The sequence below is a fragment of the Antedon mediterranea genome, chromosome 2 (genome assembly GCF_964355755.1).
Source record: "Antedon mediterranea chromosome 2, ecAntMedi1.1, whole genome shotgun sequence".
In the NCBI taxonomy this organism is placed as follows: Eukaryota; Metazoa; Echinodermata; class Crinoidea; order Comatulida; family Antedonidae; genus Antedon; species Antedon mediterranea.
This window is the reverse complement of record NC_092671.1, coordinates 24,481,172-24,505,835: the sequence shown is the minus strand read 5'-3', so window position 1 is coordinate 24,505,835 and position 24,664 is coordinate 24,481,172. Positions and strand designations below refer to the sequence as shown.

At 34.2% G+C, this 24,664-nt stretch overlaps 1 protein-coding gene across 1 annotated transcript in view; it reads left to right on the top strand.

The window, feature by feature from the left end:
• The window catches only part of LOC140040749 (outer dynein arm-docking complex subunit 2-like), a 29,769-nt gene that overhangs the window by 3,617 nt on the left and 1,488 nt on the right, over positions 1–24,664 (top strand). The window contains exons 2-16 of the mRNA XM_072086912.1: positions 446–694; positions 783–955; positions 1,270–1,474; positions 2,366–2,609; positions 3,028–3,276; positions 4,713–4,858; positions 5,270–5,432; positions 6,288–6,434; positions 15,742–15,951; positions 17,708–17,944; positions 18,373–18,699; positions 19,432–19,616; positions 19,800–19,914; positions 23,353–23,541; positions 24,386–24,607. Of these exons, the coding sequence (XP_071943013.1) occupies positions 468–694; positions 783–955; positions 1,270–1,474; positions 2,366–2,609; positions 3,028–3,276; positions 4,713–4,858; positions 5,270–5,432; positions 6,288–6,434; positions 15,742–15,951; positions 17,708–17,944; positions 18,373–18,699; positions 19,432–19,616; positions 19,800–19,914; positions 23,353–23,541; positions 24,386–24,607 (3,039 nt within the window). The 5' untranslated portion in view covers positions 446–467. The remainder of the gene's footprint in view (positions 1–445; positions 695–782; positions 956–1,269; positions 1,475–2,365; positions 2,610–3,027; positions 3,277–4,712; positions 4,859–5,269; positions 5,433–6,287; positions 6,435–15,741; positions 15,952–17,707; positions 17,945–18,372; positions 18,700–19,431; positions 19,617–19,799; positions 19,915–23,352; positions 23,542–24,385; positions 24,608–24,664) is intronic.

Below are 24,664 nucleotides of genomic sequence, written 5' to 3'. Positions count from 1 at the left end.
GCCTACTTCAACCAAGTCCTTGTTTGCATTCACCTCAGCCAAACCTGCAGCCAAATTGCGTGGTACAGAATAAAAGCAAAATATTTACTGGGCTTTCATTGGGGCATGGTAAAAAAATAAAGCCCTCTGTAATCTGAACCATGCCCCTCAGCCCAGTAAATATTTCTATATTAGCAATCCTGTACTGTAAAAAAACTGGATTTTTAAATCTAGAAACATAGTTTTGTAATTGTATTTTTGCTATACAATTCAACAAATAATTTGTAGCAGTAAAAGGTGTGTTGTATAGTTTTTTTCTATGCTACTGTGGCGAAATTATTCCCTTTTCCATTTTGTTTGTTGAGCCTCTACTAGCGAGTTTGCAAGATTGTGTTAACTATATAGCTCATGGCTGATTACTTAAAACTCAATGTTGAAATAATTAGTTAATATGATTTTATTTAAGGAGATTCAGGAAGTGGTATACCATGGGTCAGACACTTACTCGTGCAGCACAGTGGACGTCAGTAAGTGAAGGAGGTAGAGGACGTCTTGAATTTTCACCGGTTAATGAAGCCCTAATAAATAGCATCATAAAATATGTTGAAGGCTTCTCATCCAAACACCCAGCTGAAACAGCCATTGTCTTCAAATCACCTCTGCAGTGGAAGACCACTATTGAGCCATCAACTTTTGGCTCAGGCTATGAAATAAGGTAGAATTGTGTGTGTTTGTTTATGGTACTAAATTAAATTGAATGAAGTTGTTAAATAATTTAATTTATTAAAATTGTTCATTCTCAGCGATGATTCTGTAACTTCCGAAGCTAAAGATAAGAATGACCAACCACTATTGACTTTGCGTAAACTTGGAGAACTAAACTACGACATTAAAGTGTACTGTTTCAACCAGCTTAGTAATGTTCTTAAAATTGCCGGAGACATGAAGATGCGAGAAGCTAGATCAATTTTAGAAGGTAAATTTTGAATACTCATTTACTATAATACACTGATATTAAAAACCCTAACACATTAGTACTGATTCATCACATAGTTATTTTCTAAAAGACTACTGTACTTTACTATAGCTACTTTAGCAGTTCAATTCAAAATGCTGAATTCTAATTAATTAAAAATCACAAACAACAAATATTCCCCTTTTGTGGATCCCAATTGAAATCAATATTACAGTACATTGTTTAGTAACTATACTGGTTTATTTATATGGTTGAATATTCACACAGATAAAAATAATGTTCAGAATATTACATTTAATTACTATTTTGAACAGCTAATCCTGATCCAACTGCTAAGATGTTAGGTGACGGGTTTGCCACCATAGAAGGAGAGGACAATTCAACCCTTCGTCTTCTTGAACAGACCAAGAAAGAGAGTGGAGATGAAGGAGATGAACTTGAAAGTAAACTACGACTTTTGCTTCTAATTCAACAGTTTGATATGCAACTAATGAACCAGTCTCTGAAGCATATCTCACAGTAAGTGCTAAGCACCAGAGTTGCACTGCTCATTTTAAGTTTATTTAGCATTTGTGACATATTCACTACCTATCAGACATCATGATTTTCTCATAACAAAGAACTTTACTCCACAATGACTTTGGTGTAGCGCATCTTGGGTATGTTTGTCATGTGACCAGAATTTATATCTTTGAGGACAGTGAATGTAATCCCTTATAGTATCCCAATTTCCCTAAGCCTGTCGATGTAACATTACGGCAAGTTGAGTTGCGTTGAATTGACCGGATTCAACGATTTTACAGGAAAAGAGGGTAAAAATCAACGTTAACAATCGTTATAATCTGCAATCGTTGAAGTTGAATCGAGTTCAACTTCAACGTTACGATCGTTTGTACACTTTTAAGGTCTGATACCTGTATTTCCAAATAACAAGTGTAAGTTAAACTAAATTATAATATTAAAACAATTTAATTTAATGTTTGTCTTTAGTGTAAGCCTAGATTAAGATATCAGCGAAAGCACGCCAGGCTGGATTGCAGCATCAAAACCTGTAACTTTTTCAATTTTCACACGGGCCCGGCTGTGCGTGGGCTACCTTGGTTTTGCAATGCTTCACGTCCGCGTGTCCCAGCAATGCTCGAAAGAACCAAGAAACCATTAATGATCGCGTAAAAAGATGTAAATATTAGCGGTCCGGCTCGATCATTGTTATCATTATTTTATTTTTAACTTTACCAATTTGAAAATTCAGCGCAACTTGGCGTAGCGTTATGTCGACAGGAAAACAGACTTTAATTTAGAATAAAAAATGTGTTTTAAAATCTAAAGTATAATACTGACTGTATATGTTTCTATAAATAGAGAACTGACTAACAGAATTTAGGGAAAAATAATTTTTTTTTTTTATAGAGAAGTGCGCTTAACACCACAGCAAATAAATAGTGAGGTTGCACTACTAAAGCGGTATTGTGGTGCTGATAGTGGAAGTGTTTTGGAAAGAATTTCATTTACTACTGACTACGTATTTGATAACGGTTGTCGTGCACCACCATGGCGTCAAGTTCATGGCGATATCTGCTGCCTTAACATCTTGCTACTGGATGGGGAAGAGCTTAGTGTCATTGCCAATACTGCTGGTGTATACATCAATAAGGTATTGTTTTAAGGAATGCGTAGTGAACTAGTACACTGTCGCCCTCAGTTGAAAATAAAATAGAACTAAAGCTCTAAAAATAGAAAAATCATCTACTGCAAACTGTATTGTAAAGGCATAATATGCCTTTACAATACAGTTTGCAGTAGATGATATTATGTGGGCTAAGACCTTAATTAAAATGGGTTGTGAGAAAGATTGTATTATTAGGATACCACCTATTTCAATGTATAACACTATAATAATAGAATGCTCATAGAAACATGCTCTCTTTTGGTGTACGGAGTGGTGGTGGTAAACTCATATTGATAATATTGAAAAATAAATTGTTTATGTGCCTCTTAAAACAGAGTTACAGCTCAAATTCTGATTTGTTAGTAAAATTTATAAAAAAATATTATTGATCATTTTTGTAAAGGGCATCGAGGGTGAATCTAATGACCAAAGCTATGAACGAGTTGGTGATATCTACAAGGATCTTGTTGCCCTGTTGAAAACTAAGAGTCCTAAATTTGCAGAAATAATTGCCAGCAAAGAATTTCAGCTCAAAGAGGATCAGAAAGAAGAACATTTTGAAGCTTCAGATGATGAAATTGATGGTGATATGACAGAACGTGGATTTGAAGAAAAGAAGGAAGACAAGAAAATAGAAAAAATCAGTAAACAGGTATACTTTAAGTTTAACACTTTGATCTTTGTGTTTGGAAACACAACGCTTGACTGCCAAGCACGAAGATCTTCGTCTTTCGCGTTTTTTTACGAAATCCGGTAAAAGGTAAATTATTGGTTTATACTATAAATATGGACACTATATTCGGTCTGGACCGTCAATATTTTACTATTTGAAAGTAACTAATCTGGTTATGAACGACTGTCAAAATGGTACCTGTCAAAAAAACATACACCGCGCATCACAGTAGCGCGTAGAGCGATGGCTTGGCGCATTGTGTATCGGTCGCGCGCTACCTATGCCGCCGAAGCATTACAAAGGTTTTTGTGGATTTGTTTTCTGAATAAAAAATAATGGAGTCATTTTCAATATGAAGTCTTTAATTTTTTTATTGTATGTATACCCTAATTGTTTTGGTGTTTCACTGAAGTGACCGGGTTTCACGCAAAAACTTGTTTAGAAATGGTATGGATATTATCATCAGTTTAACCCACAGTACAGGCTAGCCTAGGGCTAGGCCTAGTCGTAAACTGGTTCCGGACCAACTTTAGGCCTGGTTAACTAGGCCTGGTGTCATTACTATGAGGATTTTGGCGAAACATTGATGTAAGATTTATGATTTATAAAATTTAATACATTTTTCAATAGTGATAACTTGTTTTTATAGGCCTATATGTGCCATGTAAGTAACTTTTTGGTTGTTTGTTGATCTCACCGGGCGATATTTTCATATTGTGATTTCTTGCACAAAATCGCGAATATCTCGACTTTCTTGCGCGAAACTACGAAAAACTAAAAAAGTGGGTAATTTTATTTTACTATTACGATTTACATATTGCGATTCGAAAACGTTCTTGGTACCATTGTAAAGCTAAAATCTTTATGATTATTTTAGTCTAAATTACATATAAATCGGATCACATACATAGTTTCAATCAGCTTTAATAAAAACATCGAATTGGGCTAAAAACGCTGGCGGTGGCAGTTTCTAACTGGAGAAACCTCTGGCGGTCAAAGTGTTAATACTGAGTTAGATCTTAAACCAAGTGGATTCTTTATGTTTTTGTTCATGGTAGGGATGAAGAAGTATACAACTTTAAAATATATAAATATATAAATTTCATTTAATTCATTCAAAACATTTTTTTGGAATTTAGTATTAAAACTTAAAATAAACATATTGACTAGCAAATTCTTGCCATGGTAGGTTTCAGATGTTGTTTAAAGCCTTCCCAATACAATTTAGATTATTTTGCAATCCGCCCTACTCTCCACTTGGTTTTCAAATGTAGTTTATAATATTTCTTATACAATTCCAGTCCATTCCAGTCATTTTGATGTGTATGGATGCAGTAGCAAAACAATATACAAATTGTCTCCCAAGAGATTAACATTATGTTTGTAAATATAAACCTTTTTAATTCACCTCTTAGACAACAAAAAGAAAGAAAGGTGCAACAGTTGCTAGAACCAATGCCACACTCAACTGGAAGAATGAGGAAATGAATAGACAGAGTAGAGAAAAAAAAGATAAAGACAAGAAAGAAAGATCAGAGAAGAGGTTATCCAGACAAACTATGTAATGATGATTTTATCCTCAGACATCTACTACAGTATAATCTTTATGATGCTTAAAACTGTGATGCCAAAAAATGGCACCCACCAAAAGTAGAGAGCAAAAGTACATATATATGTGTTAAGATTAACAAACATTTGTCGTTATCATCGATAAATTCATTCTGATCATTGGCTCATTCTATTATACACAATGTTTATAGTACCTAAAAATGTTGATACTTCTTTAAATCCTCTATTTTTGTTTTTACCTTGATGCCTTAAATGTTAAGCTTACATTGATTTACCTATACAAAAGGAGAAACATTGGTTGTGGTTGCATTGGCCACGATTGAAGGTGTGCTTGAGTTTAAGGTTATGCCAACACTTCATAACGAGATAAGAAAAATAGTGATGTTTCTTTTATATTGTACAGTGATCGCAAACAGAAGACACCGGCTCTTCTTGAGGATGAGTTTTATAGTGATAGTTCATCAGAGAGTGAGGAGGAGGAAGATACCCCAGACAGACGACAAGAACAAAATTCAGATTTACCTTCTGAATATTGGCAGATTCAAAAACTTGTTAAATATCTTAAGGTAAATACAATATTCTTTCTTCTTAGTGAGAGGAAATAAGAAATTCCTAATAGCAATCCACATGCCTTCAGCAATATTTGCATGCCAGTGCAATTGTGCTTCAGGTCATCTCTTTTGTCATATTTATGAAATAACAAACTGAGTAATAAGATAATTGATATTCAAATACTGAATAACAGTATGATGTCATACGATGTACTGTGCTTTATGATGTACAGATGCTATGGAAAAAATATTCAAAGAAGTTATACTGTACCATTATGGTAGGAGTATGCTTTACAAAGGTCCAACATGGTCACTTGGTCTGATGTATTTCTCTACTTGCATCTTATGTCCTGGTAGTTGCTCTACTTGCATCTTATGTCCTGGTAGTTGCTCTACTTGCATCTTATGTCCTGGTAGTTGCTCTACTTGCATCTTATGTCCTGGTAGTTGCTCTACTTGCATCTTATGTCCTGGTAGTTGCTCTACTTGCATCTTATGTCCTGGTAGTTGCTCTACTTGCATCTTATGTCCTGGTAGTTGCTCTACTTGCATCTTATGTCCTGGTAGTTGCTCTACTTGCATCTTATGTCCTGGTAGTTGCTCTACTTGCATCTTATGTCCTGGTAGTTGCTCTACTTGCATCTTATGTCCTGGTAGTTGCTCTACTTGCATCTTATGTCCTGGTAGTTGCTCTACTTGCATCTTATGTCCTGGTAGTTGCTCTACTTGCATCTTATGTCCTGGTAGTTGTGGTATGAGAGTACCAAACTGTAAAGTTAAGATAATGTTTAACATTGAATATCCTTTAAGAGATATTCAATGTAAATTAATGTACAATGTATTCTATATCTTGTATTAATTTTGTTTTAGGGAGGCAATCAGACTGCTACAATTATTGCTTTGTGTGCCATGCGGGATTTTAATTTGGGTCAAGAAACATGTCAACTTGCTATTAGAGATGTCGGTGGTCTAGAGGTTCTCATTAATCTGTTAGAAACTGGCGAGATCAAATGTATGGTAAGTGACTTAAATTTTATATTTTAACTTTTTCTACAAAAGAAGCATTACTATTTATTAACTGAAATTTGGTACAAATATTTATTGTATTGCTAAATATACAAAAAAAGTTAAATGTCCAATTGGCAGGCACCATCTAGTTAGTGAATTTGTGGTATTAGCCAAACATGTGGTAGTACAGTCTACGCTCACACTAGCCATTCACGTTTTCGCAAATGCCGATTGGAGTAAATTTCATATCCTATGGGATATTCTATGGGATAATATGGACTGTTTAAATACTGTAAATGTCAAAATAATAGAATACAAGTACGATATTATTTTTGTTCCAATGGAAATCGAGACGGATCACTCCATTCGTAATTCGTTTGCCCAGTGTGTTTATATCCACATGCTTATGATCCGCGGATGGATACTCTCTCTAAACTGTACTTGTTATGTTTTGTTTACCCTTCAATTTTGAATTTTCAAAGTTGAACTTTTAAATAAAGTCCTGCGTATTTTAAATTAAATGACTAAAAAACAAATCAACAAGATCAGGCAAGCACATGTTATGTGTCCTCCGATCCTCTTCTTTGCTGATGACCTGTTATTTGACCCTCCACCGATCCTCTGCTGCAGGTTGTTGTTACAATAGTTAATAATGGAGTTTGATGTACAGTTACGACAGTTTCTAGCCTGGATATTTTTTGTTTAAATGAAATATACTGACGTGCTGTACTGTATTAATTACTTATAAAAAAATAACTTGTAATTTTAGTCCTACTACTAATACTGTTACTAGTATAGTAATAATGGAAGGTAGTCATAACGGTCCGTCATCAATAAATTTTGTACAATACTGGCCGGCAATGAATGTGAATGTACAGTCAGCAGTAGGCCTAGTTAATGAGACTTTTCCCGTCTAGGCTGGCTTTGAGCAGTTTAGAATTGCTATTTTCTTTAGAAAAATTTGAATTTCAAGTATGTTTAATGATGATGATATTATTGTATTGGCGAAACAATCGTATCATTTCTATTTATTCGAACTTTTCATAGCCTGCTTAGCCATCGCCGATGTATGTGTACACAGTTACACGGTGACAGTTGAGTTTGGGGAATTCCCACACACAGTTGATCACAACGTAGGCTACAAATGCTGCGCGTAGCCTACGCACTACGAATGCTACGCCACGCAACCACCACGCGACCGCACACGTGGCAAAAGTTGCAGTAGTTTTTATCTGTACTGTAGATAGCTAGCTATAGGACAAACCATTTGCAAGGGTTTTTGTGGATTATTGGCATGATTATTATCTGAATAAAAAATAATGTTATTTTGAATATGAAGTCTTTCAATTTTATTGTGACCGAGTTTATCACAATGGATATGTTTGGTAATGGTATGGTTATTATCAGTTTACTGTAGGCTTAGCCCTAGGCCTAGTCACTGACGAGGCCTGTTGTCTTTTGTCTGGATTTTGGCAAAACTTTGACCAGTGATTTATAAAATTTTTAAAATGTAATATATAGGAATAACGTGTTTATATAGGCCTATCGATGCCGTGTAAGTAGCGTTTACTTCTTAGTTGTTGTATCGACAGGCGCGGATTCAAGGGGGGGCCACGGGGGCCCGTCTCTCTCTCCCCCCCCCTCTCCCCCGTCATCAACACGGAAAAAATTGTAAATGAAAAAGTAAAAAAAAAAGTTTTTAGATTAGAAACTGGATAACTTCTTCTGTCAATCTGTTTTATTGCCGAAATACGATAGCTCAACAGACACGTTTGATATTTGTTTAGACAAAACCAAGCGACAACCAAGCACACGTACTGTGTAACAAGTTTGATTTGCTTGCTGCCTCCACCGTCGTGACACCAGTCTGCGTGACACACACTATTCATCATGTCCAAAAAACAGAAGGTGCAACATCATTTAACCTACTACTGTATTCCTGTATAATAATAATATTGTATTTAGGCTATCCTGCGATATTTTTGCTATAAAATAAGAGACCCCCCCCCCCTCCCCCGAGTACGCAAGTACTTTTCGTCGGGGAATATAATATACAGTAAAAATCATTCGCGTTCACTTCGTAGCTTCAGCGCCTAGAAAACCGCGACGTTCCATTTTTTTTAGTACGTCGGACGGAGAGCTATTACACTTTTTTGCATGCATTATTGCCGGCGATCTAATAAACAATAGGTACGCACTTGTCTGGCGGTGTCTCTTTGTACGAATCGTTTAACATTGGGCCCGGCCCATTGCGGTTTACGCGTGATATCATGTTCCATCCAGGGACCAGAATGTGTACTGTTAGTATCCAGGCGAACTTTACCGAAGCGTTACGTTGTGAACTGTGTATCGACGTACGCTATACAGCAAAAGGTTACGAATTATGTTCGCGATCTATTGTTTTTTTTATTTACGATTAACCCTGTACCGTGGGGTACCTAAAATAGACGTTTCACTGTAGGCTCGCCTAACACTCGCACTAAACAAACATTTTTCCAACATCTTATTAAGTTATTACATTTCCAATGTCCTGTATGTCATGAACTGCTCATCATCATACATCGAAATTCCCGATTCACATCTGGGAAATAAACGGAAATAAACGAAGGAAAATGGTCTACGCTTGCGGACGCATTCCCCTCCAAATAAAGGTAAAAGGGGGCACTTTTTTAGGCCTTTAGGCCTGAATTTTTTTTAAGTCATAAGTGTAGTTTTTGAAGTTTTTTTTCAAAATTGTCTTAGCTCAATCGTCCCCAATTATAGAGCTGGTCAAGGATACTTATACATTTCGTTTCATATTTCGATGTACAATATACAGTTAGTGCATTGTCTGGGAACATAGAGCTCTCTTTTTTTTTCAATTTTGTTTCCATATCCATGTTAGGGATGGTTCTGGAGACGTACCGGTATATTTTTTGTTATGCTTCGAAGTATAATACGTTAATTTTCGGGACCTAGCAACTCTATTTTTCAAAATGTTCTTAGCTCCATCCCAGCCATGGTGGGCTGGTCCTGTAGACCTATAATTTCGTTTCGTATTTCAATGTTTTGCAGGGACCTAGCAGCTCTATTTTTCAAAATATTCTTAGCTTCACCCAACCATCCAAAGCGGGCTGGTCCTGTAGACTTATAATTTCGTTTCATTTATCAATATGGGCCTATAAATGCAATTTCCAGGTACCTAGCAGTTCTATTTTTCACAATTTTCTTGGCAGAAATGGTAGCTGGTCCTGGAGACGTATGTATTTTGTTTCTTTTTTTTAAAAATACTATAATCCAATTTCCGGGGACCTAACAACTCTACTTGTTTAAATGCTCTATCTCAACCTCGGTGGGCTGGTTCTCTGATAGACTTGTAATTTGTTTTCATATATCAATGTATAATTGCAATTTCCGGGGACCTAGCAGCTCTATTTTTCAAAATGTTCTTACAGATCAGCCCATGAGTGTTAGTCTCGCGCATTTACAATTTTTGCACCCCCACCAGACAGCAACCTGCCTACGCCTCTGTGATTATAATGATATAAATCTTGGTAAGTGGGAAGTTTTACGTTCGCGTATAGTTTGTATGATAGGCATATTAAACTTCATTTTTAAAATTGAAAGAATGGATTTAAACAGTCATCGCATCGGATCTCGTGCAATGTGTTTTATCGCACAGTATTTTATCTATATACCATACAAAATGAAAAAAGTTGGCTACCCTAAATCTGATTAAAACGGCCTCAAATTACGCTATAACGCGTTGCTCCCGGGGGCGTCGCCCCTGGACCCCACCGGTCCCCTGGCCCCAGCCTAGCGATGCTCGCTTCGCTCGTATAGCCCCTCCGTCGGGAAATCTAGCCCCCGCGTCGGAAAGATCCTGACGCCACCGCTGGTTACAAGGGCCAAAGCGAGTAGTTACGCACTACCCTGGTGGTGTCCCTTTGTACGAATTAATTAAAGTTACAATTCTATATTTAGGAGTTGGGCCAGCTTACGCCGCCGCGGGCGTCGATATCTGAGTCATGCTACATCCAGGGACCAATACGTAGTTACAACAAAGCGATATCATCCCTATTTGTAAGAATCGGCAATTCATTAGGAAAGCGCAGCGTACTAAAATGTTCATTCAGAAGGCGAGCACAGAAATGCATATTCATAATAATGCTCCCCTAAAATGGGACGAAATAGGACGCCCTCACTCGGATTTTCAGAGAAAGTCTTTGGTAAAAATACTTTCGCCACCCTGAAGTTCGGAACGGTGAATAGGTGAGAGGTGTGCAACAGATGATCGAATCAGAGTGCGTTAGTAGTGATCTCAAACACCCTAAAATGCATTTTTTTTCTGGGCTTCGCCCAGTGTATTTGGTCTCTGCGATCGCGTGTGCCCCCCCGCAAAAATAATCCTGGATCCGCCCCTGATCGATATCTTGATATTGTGATGTCTTGCAAAAAATAGCGAATATGTTGCACGAAAAACTCAAAAAGTGGTACTATACTATAAGTACTATTACATATTGTTATTTAGATAACATTTTTGGTACTCATTGTAAAACTAAAATCATATTGATTCTTTTAGTCTTTATTACATATCAATCAGATCACATACGTAGTTTCAATCAGCAAGGTAAAAACATTGAAATTGGCAGGCAGTCAAAGGGGACAAAGTTTTGTGTTAGTGCTATTATAATATTATACAATAATACAAAATATGTATCTATATATAAATTTACGTAAGGGCAAAATTCGGTAAATCACGCGTTACTTCTAGAATATTTACTCGATTTTTACCACCTCATGTAACCCTGTTTACTAATTAAATGGAGTTAGATAATTAGTTTTTGACAATTAAAATGAATTTAGGTTGAACGAATGTGTTACAGTATCAAGTGGTATATTATTTATAGGCCTATTAAACATGAAAAACATATTTTGTTACTGAGTAGATAAAGAGTATATTTAAAAATTGTTCTTCTTTGTACCCATATCCTCTTCCCGATCCCTCAACCCTAATTTTACACACAAAACACAAATTGGGTTTGTTTAAATGAGTCCAAAGACAAGTTTCTCTTTCGGAAGTAATTCCCAGGGTGCTAATTTTAGTTGACTACATAAATCATCGTGTCTATTTATAATATTATACAAATAATGAATGTTTATGAGTGTAATGGTACAAATAATGGCATGAGGTGAATGATGAATGGTTATATATCAACGAGGCGACAGCCGAGTTGATATTAACCTTTCATCATTCACCAAATGCTATTATTTGTACCATTACACGAATATAAAACATTCATTATTTGTTTTATATAACATCTAAATAGATTCCTGTCATTTGAATCAAATAAGGTGAGGTATAGCCCTAGTCAAAGGCCTATATTTCATTCACATTGATTAAAAAGAGTAACATTTGGTTTTTAATATTATATTAAATGTTATATTTATATGGATTTTATAAACACACCTACTTTAGTGTTAATTATGTCAACAAACGACCAAACAGTCTTAGGCCTAGCAAGGCTAAAACGCCTAGACTAGGCCTAGCCTAATACTAGCATGGCCCAGGCTAGACCTAGTAGCCTAGTACTAGCTTTACTGAATGAAAGGCAAAACTTCGACAGACAATTGGAACTTATCTAGGCTAATTATGGTTTTTCCAACAATTCCACGTCTTGTACTATGTAGGGATGTCCCCATTAATTAATCAAAATCCTAAAAACGATCTAAAGCTAATTTAAATGCCTTTTTGAATGAAATAGTACATATAGGCCTATGTCCAAATCGTACACAAATATCTGCTGCTGTTACATATCTCGCGGTGATGTTTACAAATGAAACTGAGACCAGACGACAGGTGGCGCTGTTGTATTTCACAGTACAGAGCCATATCATAGGGTAATTTGTGTACTAGATTTTTTTTCATCCGCGAGACGTTTTTTTTTTCGTACACAAAATTTTTTCAAAAAGTACTATTAAACGATCGTTTAATAGTGCGTACTATTGCACGCCATGTGACCCACAATCGTCCAATCAAATGACAGGAATTTATTTAGGTGTTAATGTTATATAAATATAGTCCTGCAGTCATACATTTTATAAAAAATTTTTTTTTTACGCCGAAATTACTGTGTATTCGAGAACCATCTGTGGGCACGACCTAGATGGTACGCTAGCGAAGTGAGCATACCATCTAGTTATTAAAATTAAAGATTAGATGTCATTATAGATTGTATTCTTGTTTCTTATAGCCTGGGTGCAGAACAATTATTATACACATTTGCGGGAAAAAAGTATAGGAAAATTTTTTTTTGGTTTTTCTAATAGAGTATACCATATGGAATGTCAGAAAAAAAATCCCCATCCCAGGGTCTTGGGGAAAATTTTTTATGGCACTTTTAAATTTTGGCCTATATAACACACACAAATTCCTATTAACATACACAAATTAAATTAACAGTTTTTGTTACTTGCAGTTGTGTTTTAATGATTAAAATTAGTAGAGGCTTACTTTAATAACTACTTCTCATAGTAGTTGATGAATCAAGTCGATACGATGACATAATCATGCCAGAATCCAATATGGCGTCCAATTTGGCGGGAAAAACAGGGTATTGCTAAACCCCCGCAAACCCCTGGAAACCTAAAAAAAAAACATAGAAAACCCCACCGAACCGACATAAAAGTGATTGAATCATGGAGTGTACTGGGTATGTCCATGTAAACAAAAAAAAATTTCTACTGTTAACTACTTATTTTTGGGATAAAACGTCATTTTTTGGTTACAAATTAGCAATCATTTTTTACCAAAAAATGATGTTTTATTCCAAAAATAAGTAGTTAACAGTAGAAATTTTATTTTTTTAAAACATGGATATACCCAGTGGGTCGTGCACTACATGATTCAATCACTTTTATTATGTTGGTTCGGTGGGGTTTGCTATGTTTTTTAGGAGGTTTGCAGGGTTTAGCAATCATTTTTGACCAAAAAATGATGTTTTGCCCCAAAAATAAGTAGTTAACAGTAGAAATGTAATTTTTTTTTTACATGGATATACCCAGTGGGTCGTACACTACATGATTCAATCACTTTTATGTTGGTTCGGTGGGGGTTTGCTATGTTATTTTGGAGGTTTCCAGGGGTTTGGCAATACCCTGTTTTTTCCGCCAAATTGGACGCCATATTGGATTCTGGCATGATGATGTCATTGTTACCGACTCGATTTATCAACTACTATGAGAAGTAGTTATTAAAGTAAGCCTCAGCTAATTTTAATCATCATAACACAACTCCAAGTTAAACAAAACGTGAATTGGTTTTCCCTATCCCCTATATATAGGTATTTGTGTGTGTTAATAGGCATTTGTGTGTGTTATATAGGCCAAAATTTAAAAGTGCCGTAAAAAATTTTCCCCAAGACCCTGGGATGGGGATTTTTTTTCTGACATTCTATATGGTATACTCTATCAGAAAAAAAAGAAAAAAATTTTCCTATACTTTTTTCCCGCAAAATTTGTACTGCACCCATACTATTATTTTTTTCTTTTCCTGCAGTCAAAAACAATAAATACCTTATGCTAAAAAATGTAGCTATATACAATAGGTTTTTGAATCATTGTACAGATTGTTATCATCATTTCTTGCCAATATTTTAAAGCTTAGGTACAGGCATGAATTTTAAATATAATATCTGGTTAATTGTACATAAATCAAATATTTGTAACAGAAATCAAGATGAAAAACCATGAATTTCCCCTAATATGGTCAAATACAAAATTTGCCAAAAAAACTTTTTTTCAGTAGTTAGGTAGTGTAATAATAATAATGTAATAACATGTCTGGTGACTCCCTAGAAGGTGAAAATAGATGGTGGATATACGGTGGATAATTTTTGCTATAGCATGAAAATAAAATTCTGAAGTTGAATAAAAATACCAGAAATGTAAAATTCAAGTTATATTACCTATATTTAGTCATCTGATAACATTTTTTACCACACCGTTTATTTTTCATAGCTTTTTAAAATGCCTCTCTATTTTCAAAATTTGTGTACAAAAGAATAGAGATTTTACTGTGTAATTTGAACTATCCCCCCACTGATATGAAAGTTCTAATTTTCAAAAACCTCCCTTAACACAAATAAAATCCCAAAAATTATGAAACATAGGGGAAACTATAGATCGATAATTATTGGAATGTATGATCAATAGAAATGTTTTGCCCGCACCTGGCCTTTAAATTCAATTTAAGATTGAAAAATAATTTTGTGATACCTTTCTTAATATGATTTTTGATTTTGTTTTCAACAGCGCTGTAAAATATTGATGTGTCTATAACACTGTCATAGGATTATTTTCTCATTATATTTGAAGTTTTTATGATTAGCTTTTTTATAGTTATTGATTAGACCTGTTAAAATATCGAGGTTAGAATTAAATTGTCTTTGAAAAAGAAATGGATTTTCACAGAGTTCAAGAATTTAGGAAATATATCCTCAGCCAGACAAATCTATAATGTTTCATTGACACAAAATATATTCTGTACTTTACATTACATTATGGGATGGCAGTTTTAATACATCTATAAACGAAATACCGGTATACCATATTGTACTATTACCTCACCCTTTTATCCAGTTACGATAGTGGTTTCTTTTTATTAGTAATTATCCCGCTTTTCTTTCTCTCTAAATAAATCTTAGACACATACAATAAGAGCCTTTTTTAAATTACATTGACCAATGGATAAACTTGCTGACCTACTGTAGTAATAACACTAGTCCAAAATTGATTAGGAGTCTGAGATCATGTCTTCTAAAAATTAAGTTTATACTGAAATGATGCGATTATAAATTTTAACACACCTGGATGTATCCCTACCATTTGATTGGTATTACACATCATGTGCTGTTCAATATTTAGTTTGATTAATCTATCTTCCGTTATACGCTGGTAATCTGAAAAATAATGAAATCATAATCACATCCCTGTTAAAATCCTATGGCACTACCTAAATTAAATGTGGCATTTTTTACTGAATGAATCTGAACTAGATTCATTTTTGGTACAAATAATAATACAGTACTAAAAAAAACAGTCAAATGTACTATATGTGAGAACAACAAAAAGTTGCAATCATTAAAAAAAAAACTTAGGCCTAGCAACACACAGTAGGTGTGTTATAAAACAAATACTGTTTTGTTCATTAAATGAGCAGAAACATGAAATGTTCTCACCATTGAACCCATAATTATTCATTATTTGTATATTATTGATATGGATATGTACCGTATATAATACTTGTAGTTACAATTTGACAAATTATACTTCACAGATTGGGTCCTTAAAAATTTTAAAAGAGATCTCGAAGAACACACAAATTCGCAAGGCAATAGCTGACCTTGGAGGACTTCAAACAATGGTAGACATTTTAAAATCGTCTAGCAAAGACCTGAAATGTTTAGCTGCTGAGACAATTGCTAATGTAGCCAAGTTCCGACGGGCCAGGCGAACAGTCAGACAACATGGTGGTATTAAAAAATTGGTAAATTATTACTTTTTTTAAATTCATTTATTGTTCAAAATTATAAACCTCACTGTGTTTATTTAATTAATGTGAAAACATTCTTTTTAGAGCACTTTTCTGCTGCAAGTAAATAAGCTAAGTGCGTAATAACCATTTCTTGGAAGCAAAAACGAGAAACGAGAAAGAAAGTAACCGATAAAATGGCATATATATAAATTGTGGTTATTTCTGGTATAGGTAGACACAACATAAACGCATGTCACCAACTCCGCGTCGGTTACTCATCCTAGTTGTTCCATGTGTACCGCGATAGGTATAATTTCGACATATTTCCAATTGTATGTATTGCGTATGAAATTGGACAATAACAAGTTTTTTAAATTGTTTATTTTTTAATTTTTTGAATTTGCCTACAATATTTTTTTAGCAGGCCTTTACGATATAGTTTTAACTGTCGGCGGTAAAGTAAGTTAGCGTTTTGGTGAGTCATCACTTTGCAACTTCCTCATTTCAACTAAGTTGGCAGTTGGTGGCGATAGCCATTTTAGCTTCTTTTTTGTTATTTTCTTTTTTTTTTATTTTCAGACCGTGCATGAAGTTAGTTAGCAAAATAAAAATTTTACTGCAAATTACCAAAGATCAAATTAGGTTAGATGAGAATGTTGTAGATAGTGTTCCAATACTCACAATTGATCTATTGTACTCCCTTCCATTCCACTCATGAAGTCAATGACATTATCAACATTATCAAAGAACTCCTAAACAAATCGTGCCCACTTGACCCTCTCCCTACCTGGCTTTTAAATGAATGCTGTGATCAAATTGCCCCAGTCATTACTTGCATTGCCAACTGCTTGTATGCTAACGGAGAGTTCCCACTACATTTAAGGGAGGCTGTAGTTACTCCGACTATTAAAAAAGACTCTCGATGTTAACATGCTTGATAATTACCGCTCAGTATCCAATCTCCCTACATTTGGGAAAATCCTAGAGTGTCCTAACGTTTTACCAACATTGCTTGCAGACACTCTCTGAGAGAATAATACCACGCTTCTGTACAATCCAATTACTTGGCATGTTTCAGGTGATCCTGCATTTTTCAAGTATGGCCTGTGTTTTGGAATGCTCTTCCAGCACAAATTAGAAAGGCTAAATCATTTTTTTTGTTTAAACGCCCACTTAAAATGTATTTATTTCCCAAGTAGTTTTAAATATATAATTATTTCGTATATGTAATTTTAAATTATTGAGATCTCTATTTTTTATATCTCAAAAATTTTATTATTTTCTAAATCAAAATATGTGAAGCGCTTTGATTAACGTGGAAAAGAGCTCTATAAGAAATTTTTAAATTGGCATATCTCAACAAAAACATTAATTTTCAGAAACCCGAAAAATAAAGGTTAATGAAAAATAAAATCAGACTTTAAATAGGCCATTTTGCAGTTTAAAAAAAAAAATTATTTCAGTTACTTATAAAACTACAAATGAAACGGTTAATTTTAACCAAAAACCATTTTCTGACAGACAATAATTACTTTTTTGCTTTAAATTACATTTTTTTCAGGGATTAGTTTTTAAAAATCTACAATATATATTTATTTTTATATTTTCTATTCGGGTGAAAACTTCCTAATACTTCCTAATGTTTATCTTTTTTTTTTTTTTTTAACCTGACACTGACAGGGCACACCTTGTATCATTGACTATGTATGCTGTGCTCTTGTTTTTTTTCTTTGTAGTACAGTTTCATTAGTAAGCATATTTCATTTAGGTTTCTTTACTTGACTGTGCACCTCTTGGGTCCATGCCAATGACAGATGAATTTGAAAAGGATGTGGAAGTAGCTCGCTGCGGCGCTTTGGCTTTGTGGAGCTGTAGCAAGAGTACTCGTAACAAGTTAGCTATTCGTAAGGCTGGTGGAATCCCACTTCTTGCAAGACTACTTAAGTCACCTCATGAAGACATGCTGATTCCAGTGGTTGGAAGCCTTCAGGAATGTGCATCTGAGGTAAGACTGTCACAAACTCAACACAAATTTTCCCTTGAGTCCAACATATTCAGTTGTCTGTCACTTTACAGTATCAATTTGAATGTGTTTTTGTACAGTAGTTTTTATCAGATTCAATAAATAAGAAACTTATGTAATTAAACTTTAATTATTATTGACTTAGAAATAGAAAAAATATGCAAAAATAATTCTGAATAATTTGTTATTATATTTTTAGCATCATATTTAGACAAGGAAATAATGTACCATTCAGTTTTAGAAACTCCATTGACCTGAAAGAGACTTCATGTCCATGTCAATTAGAACAATCAATTTCTCACAGGTTTCAATCATATCTTTTTTACTACTTCTCTAATCAATCCTGATTGCCAACATATTCATTTTTTAGGCCTAATAATGTTTATATTTATATTACTCCTCTTTGCCAGGCAAGTTACAGACTAGCTATTCGTACTGAAGGTATGATAGAGGATTTAGTAAAGAACCTGAACACTGAAAATCAAGAGCTACAGATGCACTGTGCAAGTGCCATATTTAAATGTGCTGAAGAGAAAGAAACAAGAGATCTTGTGCGATTCTATGGTGGACTCGATCCGTTAGTTGCCTTACTCAATAACTCGGACAACAAGGAATTGCTAGCAGCTGCCACTGGAGCCATCTGGAAATGTGCAATGAGTTCTGAGAATGTGGAAAGGTTTCAGGAATTGAAAGCAATTGAAATGTTGGTGGCTTTGCTTAATGACCAACCAGAAGAGGTAAACTTGGTTGGATACACCTTTTTCACAAAAAGACATCTTTAATGGATGACAAACACAGCTGTGCAGGGAAGCGTAACCAACATGTTAATTTAAAAATGGTAACTCCTTAATGGACAGTCGTATGAACAACATTTTTACAGTAAAATGTTAATTTTTGTTCTCATATAACATTTTTTAATTATCATGGTGTCCTGAAATCCCCTGAAAACGCTATGGTATTTCTGTTGGTTAAGCTTCCCTGCACAGCATTGTTTGTCATCGATCAAAGATGTCTTCCATTTCATGAAAAAGGCGTATTGGGTTCTTTTCTTATTTTAATTGTAAGTAAACCTAATTTGTAAAAAAAAATAGTATTTTGCAAGGTTTAAAACCCCAGAATGATTGTCACCAATAATCATGTCTGAAAGTTAATGTCTCTAGAAACAACTTAAATTAATGTATTATTTAATTATCATTTTGATGGGTATCTGCCAGTATCACTGAACTGAGACCTCAAAATGATTGTCTCACTCCAATGAAGCGCAATTATTAGCATTTTCTAATTGCTCTCGTGATAATGATAGTTCTTGTTTTTTTCTTGAAATTGAATTGACTTACTGTGGTTGAAGTTAAGCTTAGGGAAGGGTTAAAGTAAAATGTAGGTACCCACAACAACCTGATCTTCCTTCCCCATACTTTCAAAGTGTACAGTGCCTTTGTTTGCATTCTAAATTTTCTTAACGTTCAAAGGTTCTAGTTAACGTTGTTGGTGCCCTTGGAGAATGCGCAGCCCAAGAACCTTCAAATCGTTCTGTCATACGTAAGACTAATGGTATCCCATCATTGGTCAATCTTCTGACAGGCACTAATCAAGCTCTCTTGGTTAATGTAACAAAGGCAGTTGGAGCTTGTGCCACTGAACAAGACAACATGGGGTAAGACTTATACTCCTTAAAATTCATTTTCCAAAACCATTTTACCTTAAAAATCATTCATTAATGAAATGATGATTGATGACAAAAAGTAGAATTCCTTTGTTAACTTTTTTATTATTACCAGTGAGTTATTCTAGCTAGTTTTATAGTTCAAACATTTTTTTAGCTATGTTTTATTTTCAGAATTATTGACAGACTTGATGGAGTACGTCTTTTGTGGTCACTTTTAAAAAATCAGAATCCAGAAGTTCAAGCTAGTGCAGCGTGGGCAATATGCCCATGTATTGAAAATGCAAAGGTGAATAGAAACACGTATTGTTATTGTTAATATATCCCATCATTCAAATGGAATGTTGATCATTGTGTCTGAACACCATGGATTACTGTACACCTTGTGTTAGATAACAAACCTTGTCCGAGTCTGAGCATACCCACATTTTCCCATCACTGTAATAATATAACAGGTGTTCATTTATTCCCTTTTCTGTTACTATGCTGTTCCAATGTTAAAGTCATGAGTTTGAAACACTTCTATTTTCATTAAAGTCAAATGATAAACGTGATTAGGGTCCTTCACTCAAAAAGCAAATTGCTTTAAATCCATTAACATTTAGTGTCAGATATACAAATTAGAACATCACTTTTAGGTGTAGTATTTGAGTGGCAAAACTTCACTAGATATAAAATATTTTTCTGCTACAGTATTTTGATCATATTTTTTCATTTCAATATACCACTAAAGTCTTGTATCTACATAATCTTAGAAAAAGCTAATTTCAAATCTCCAAATTGGATAGGTTTTGATTACTGCATTAAGTTGTTGGAAAAAAATATTACTCATTATTTAAAATGTTTCATTCAACTGAACTACTTTTTGACAAATTGAATTTGCTTTTCTTACTGGGAAGAAAATGAATATAATAGAAAATAATATATCCCTTTGTGCTAAAATTCATAGAAAGAATAACAAGTTTATTTTGGCATAAAATATTTTTAACATAGATTTTGGGCTTAACTTACACCAGATGTCTATTAAACACCGGAAATGTAGTAATTTTTCCATCATTTGTGATTCTTTTTTCCCATATTTTTTTCTCTGTTTTGTTCTTGTGTATATGTGGGTACCATGTATTATTATCAATTGAAATATTGTAACCTCTCCTTGGGGAAAGACACAGTTCATTAGCTAGTTAGCTTGATAAATTAATCCACTTACAATTCCTTGACACCTTTGATCAAAGGCAGTGAAGTAAACACAGTTATTTTCTCTTGATATGACATCAAGTTCATTGCATTGGTATTTATAGGTTTAGAATAGGTTAAGAATGGTGAATCAACAACCTAAAAATATAAAAATGTGTTTACTATAAACAAGCCTAATATTAAATAAAATACAATATAACAAAATATCAAGTATCAAATATTCGAGTCATTGAATGTAGTTTTAACATGAATCATTTTGATGAAACTTCATAAACTAAATTAAGATGAACTAGATTTGAACTCGTCACTATGGACGAGTTAGGTTATCCGCAGCCCAAAAGCCACGTGCACGTCATACGTTAGAATATTGCGCGCAGAAAAACGATTATGCCATTGAAAAAAATGTTAGTGCGCTCTCTATTTTGCGTCACGTCGAAGTATATGCGGTATGCACTATATACTGTATACGTACTACATACAGTTCAGAATAGGTGAAAATAAGTGACCAAAGTTAATGACGCTTTTGACCATGATGACGTCATCAAAATTTTAAAAATTGTAAATCATGTGAAAGATAATTGATCGACCTAGACAATATATAAAAATGGAGGGAAATGGAATACGGATAAGTGGAGATGCGCTCTATTAAATGTGATGAGCATGACGAAAGAGACAAAAATCCTATAATTGATATTCGAGTGGCCATACTATGACGTCACAATGTCCGGTTAGCCAAATCGATGCATGATTCTATATCTACAACTCATCTACTTTCAGAATATGTAAAAAAAAATAAAATTCACCATGTAGTTTAGAATCTATGTTTAAAAAAAGGTATAATTTTGACAAATTTTTTAATTTTTTTATCAAAAACGCGCGCAAATTGTTCAATTCTACGTGCTCGTATGACGTGATTTTAAGTCGAAATTGTTTGAAAGTTTGTAAAATTACTAGAGAAGGCTGAAAAAACAAAAATCAAGCCAAAAAAACATGTCTTTGCCCTACGTGCGCATGCACGCGTAAAAATATTGCGCACGCGTGGGAATTTTTGAAATGCTCAAAATGACATGAAACGCGTAGAAAGTTGATTAGAAATGGATTTTTCGCAATTTGAAATTTTAAACGTAACTTTCTGCGCAACCTGCCATTTTTAATCCATAGAAAGTTTGCGCTTGATATGACTTAAATTTTCACCAAGTTTCAATACAAAATGACTTTTGGTTTTTAATCTATGATCTATAATTGAAATTCATAAAATCGCGCGTAACTTACGCTGCGCAACTCCGAAATTGTCCAAAAGCTTGGCTGCACATCTACAGCTATAGGTCAATCTTATGACAAAGCTATACAATTTTATGTTGGCCAGAAAATAGAGATACGCTGCGAACAAAATTCGTGGAAAGAAAGAAGAACGTAGAAAAAAAAAGAAAAAAAAGATTCTGACAATAACAAGGGGTTATCCGCCAAGTGCGGATAACCAATAATATAAAAATTATAAATGGAAGATGAAAAAAAAATGGATAAAAAACATTAAATAGGCTATTTTAAGTTATTTACTTCAGTAGATTTCACTTATAAAAAGAAAAAATAAATGGGACAATGGAACTCTTAGGTTTTCATGTTGATTTCTACCCTATTACGTCATTTTTATGATATGCACATGGCACATTGACTAGCAAATTTGAGCACTTGTGCAGTGGCATTTTGGCGTTCACTCTCTCACTTGAGTACCAGTGGACGTATGACGTCGTAACACTGCAAAGGTTTACCCATATCATGGCCGAAAATGATCTTGGGATTTTCTGAGATTGTAGTAAAGGGAATTTCAGTCAAATTATTGATTTTTATTGTTTATTTTAAATAAAGCTTTTAATAATACAGGTTTTGGCCTTCGTTCAGAAAATTAAGGATTTAGGTTAGGCCTAATTAGCTACACACTTAGCCTGGCCTAAGCCCATGTACTGTACTTCACCGACCCAGCACGGTGGAATAGCTCCATGGACGAGCGCCAAACTATAGAGATTACAAGGTCATTACGTCATATGTTCACTGGCATGTCAATGAGTGCATGTTCACTAAAATATAAAAGTCTCTAATGAGCTTCGGACTTCCAACTCATTTTTGCGTTAAATAGTTTTATAACTTAAATATTTTGTTTTATGCAATATTTGGTCAAATTTGATAATCATTTGAAATCTTTTTAAATGTCATATTATATTAGAAAACAGAAATTATTTTTCAAGGAGACAACAATTTATTTTTGTGAATGAATTAGATGAATTTAAATATAATATAGAACAAATCCTCACACTACCTTCAATTGACATTGATCCTAAACTAATTTTAAGCCTTGAACTTTCTCTATCTAGAGCTTTCAATATTTTTACATCTCGCACGCATACACACACACAGTAAATAAACTTCTAAGATAGATAATTTCCAATTATTGGCAATGTTAAACAATGTGTTATCTAAACGTTCACAATTGAATGATGTGCAATGTTTTTAAAATTGTGTTTTTGTTTTATACTAGGATGCCGGGGAGATGGTTAGATCATTTGTGGGTGGCTTAGAACTGATTGTGAGCTTACTAAAAAGTGATAATAAGGAGGTATTAGCAAGTGTGTGTGCTGCTATAGCTAATATTGCTAAAGATGAAGAAAACCTTGCTGTAATAACAGACCATGGTGTCGTACCTATGCTAGCCAAATTGGCAAGTACTGTAAGTTACATTGAAAAATAAATTAAGCCAACACAATTAGGAAAATACCTTAGTATGTATTTAAATACAGAAACAAACAGAGAATTGTAAATGTTCAGATCGGCTACTGCGTAAGCTTCGTCGGCATGTGGAGGACGACCCAAAAAAAGATCCAACTATTTTTTTTATTTTTGGTTCATCCTGTGTTAGTTTTTTTTTTTTTTTTTTAGTTTAAACCTCTCCATTTCTGGTCATTGCTTGTTATCAGAACTGTATCAAATAAAGTGCACTTTTCCTATTAATAGTTTAATTTGTTTTCAAATTATGTCCGACGACGACGGTCAAAAGGCTAATAGACAGTTGACAATTAATTATGTGATTGTTCAATTCAATTGGGAATGTTCTGTGGTACAAAAAGTCACTGTGTATCTTCCTTGGGAAAAGTCAACATTTTTCACCATACATGTCTACTTTCTCTAATTGTATTGAAATATGCACTCTGAGACTAAATTACAATCTTGTGTGGGTTCTATAAACGCAAAAATAAGATGATTCTACTTGAAGCCAAGATGAGATAAATTATAAATTCGTGAAATATACATGGTAATTTGTGAAGTTTAGGTCTTTTCCTAAAAAGCTGTCATTAACATTTAGATCAAATCAGATCAAATTAGAAATAGACCATGATTCAACATTAGTTTTTAAGAGGATCAGATTAGAAATGCATCCACAGTAACTTGTTTCATTTTGTTTTGGATTTTGGAACACATAGTAAAATTTATATATATTATAATAAATTAGTGCTTTTCACTGTGTATATTATGGTGAAAGAAAATCGACTACCAACATTTGTGATTTCTTCCAGACTGATGACAGATTACGGCAACATCTTGCAGATGCAATTGCTCGATGCTGTATGTGGGGCAACAATCGTGTTGCATTTGGTGAAAATGGGGCAGTTGCACCTCTTGTTCGTTATCTTAAGTCACCAGATTCTACAGTGCATCGGGCTACTGCAGACGCCCTCTTTCAATTATCACGTGATCCTGATAACTGTATTACTATGCATGAAAGTGGAGTAGTAAAGGTTTGTCACCAAATGAACAAAGCTTATTAAAAACAGGGTCCAGTACAAATTTCTCTT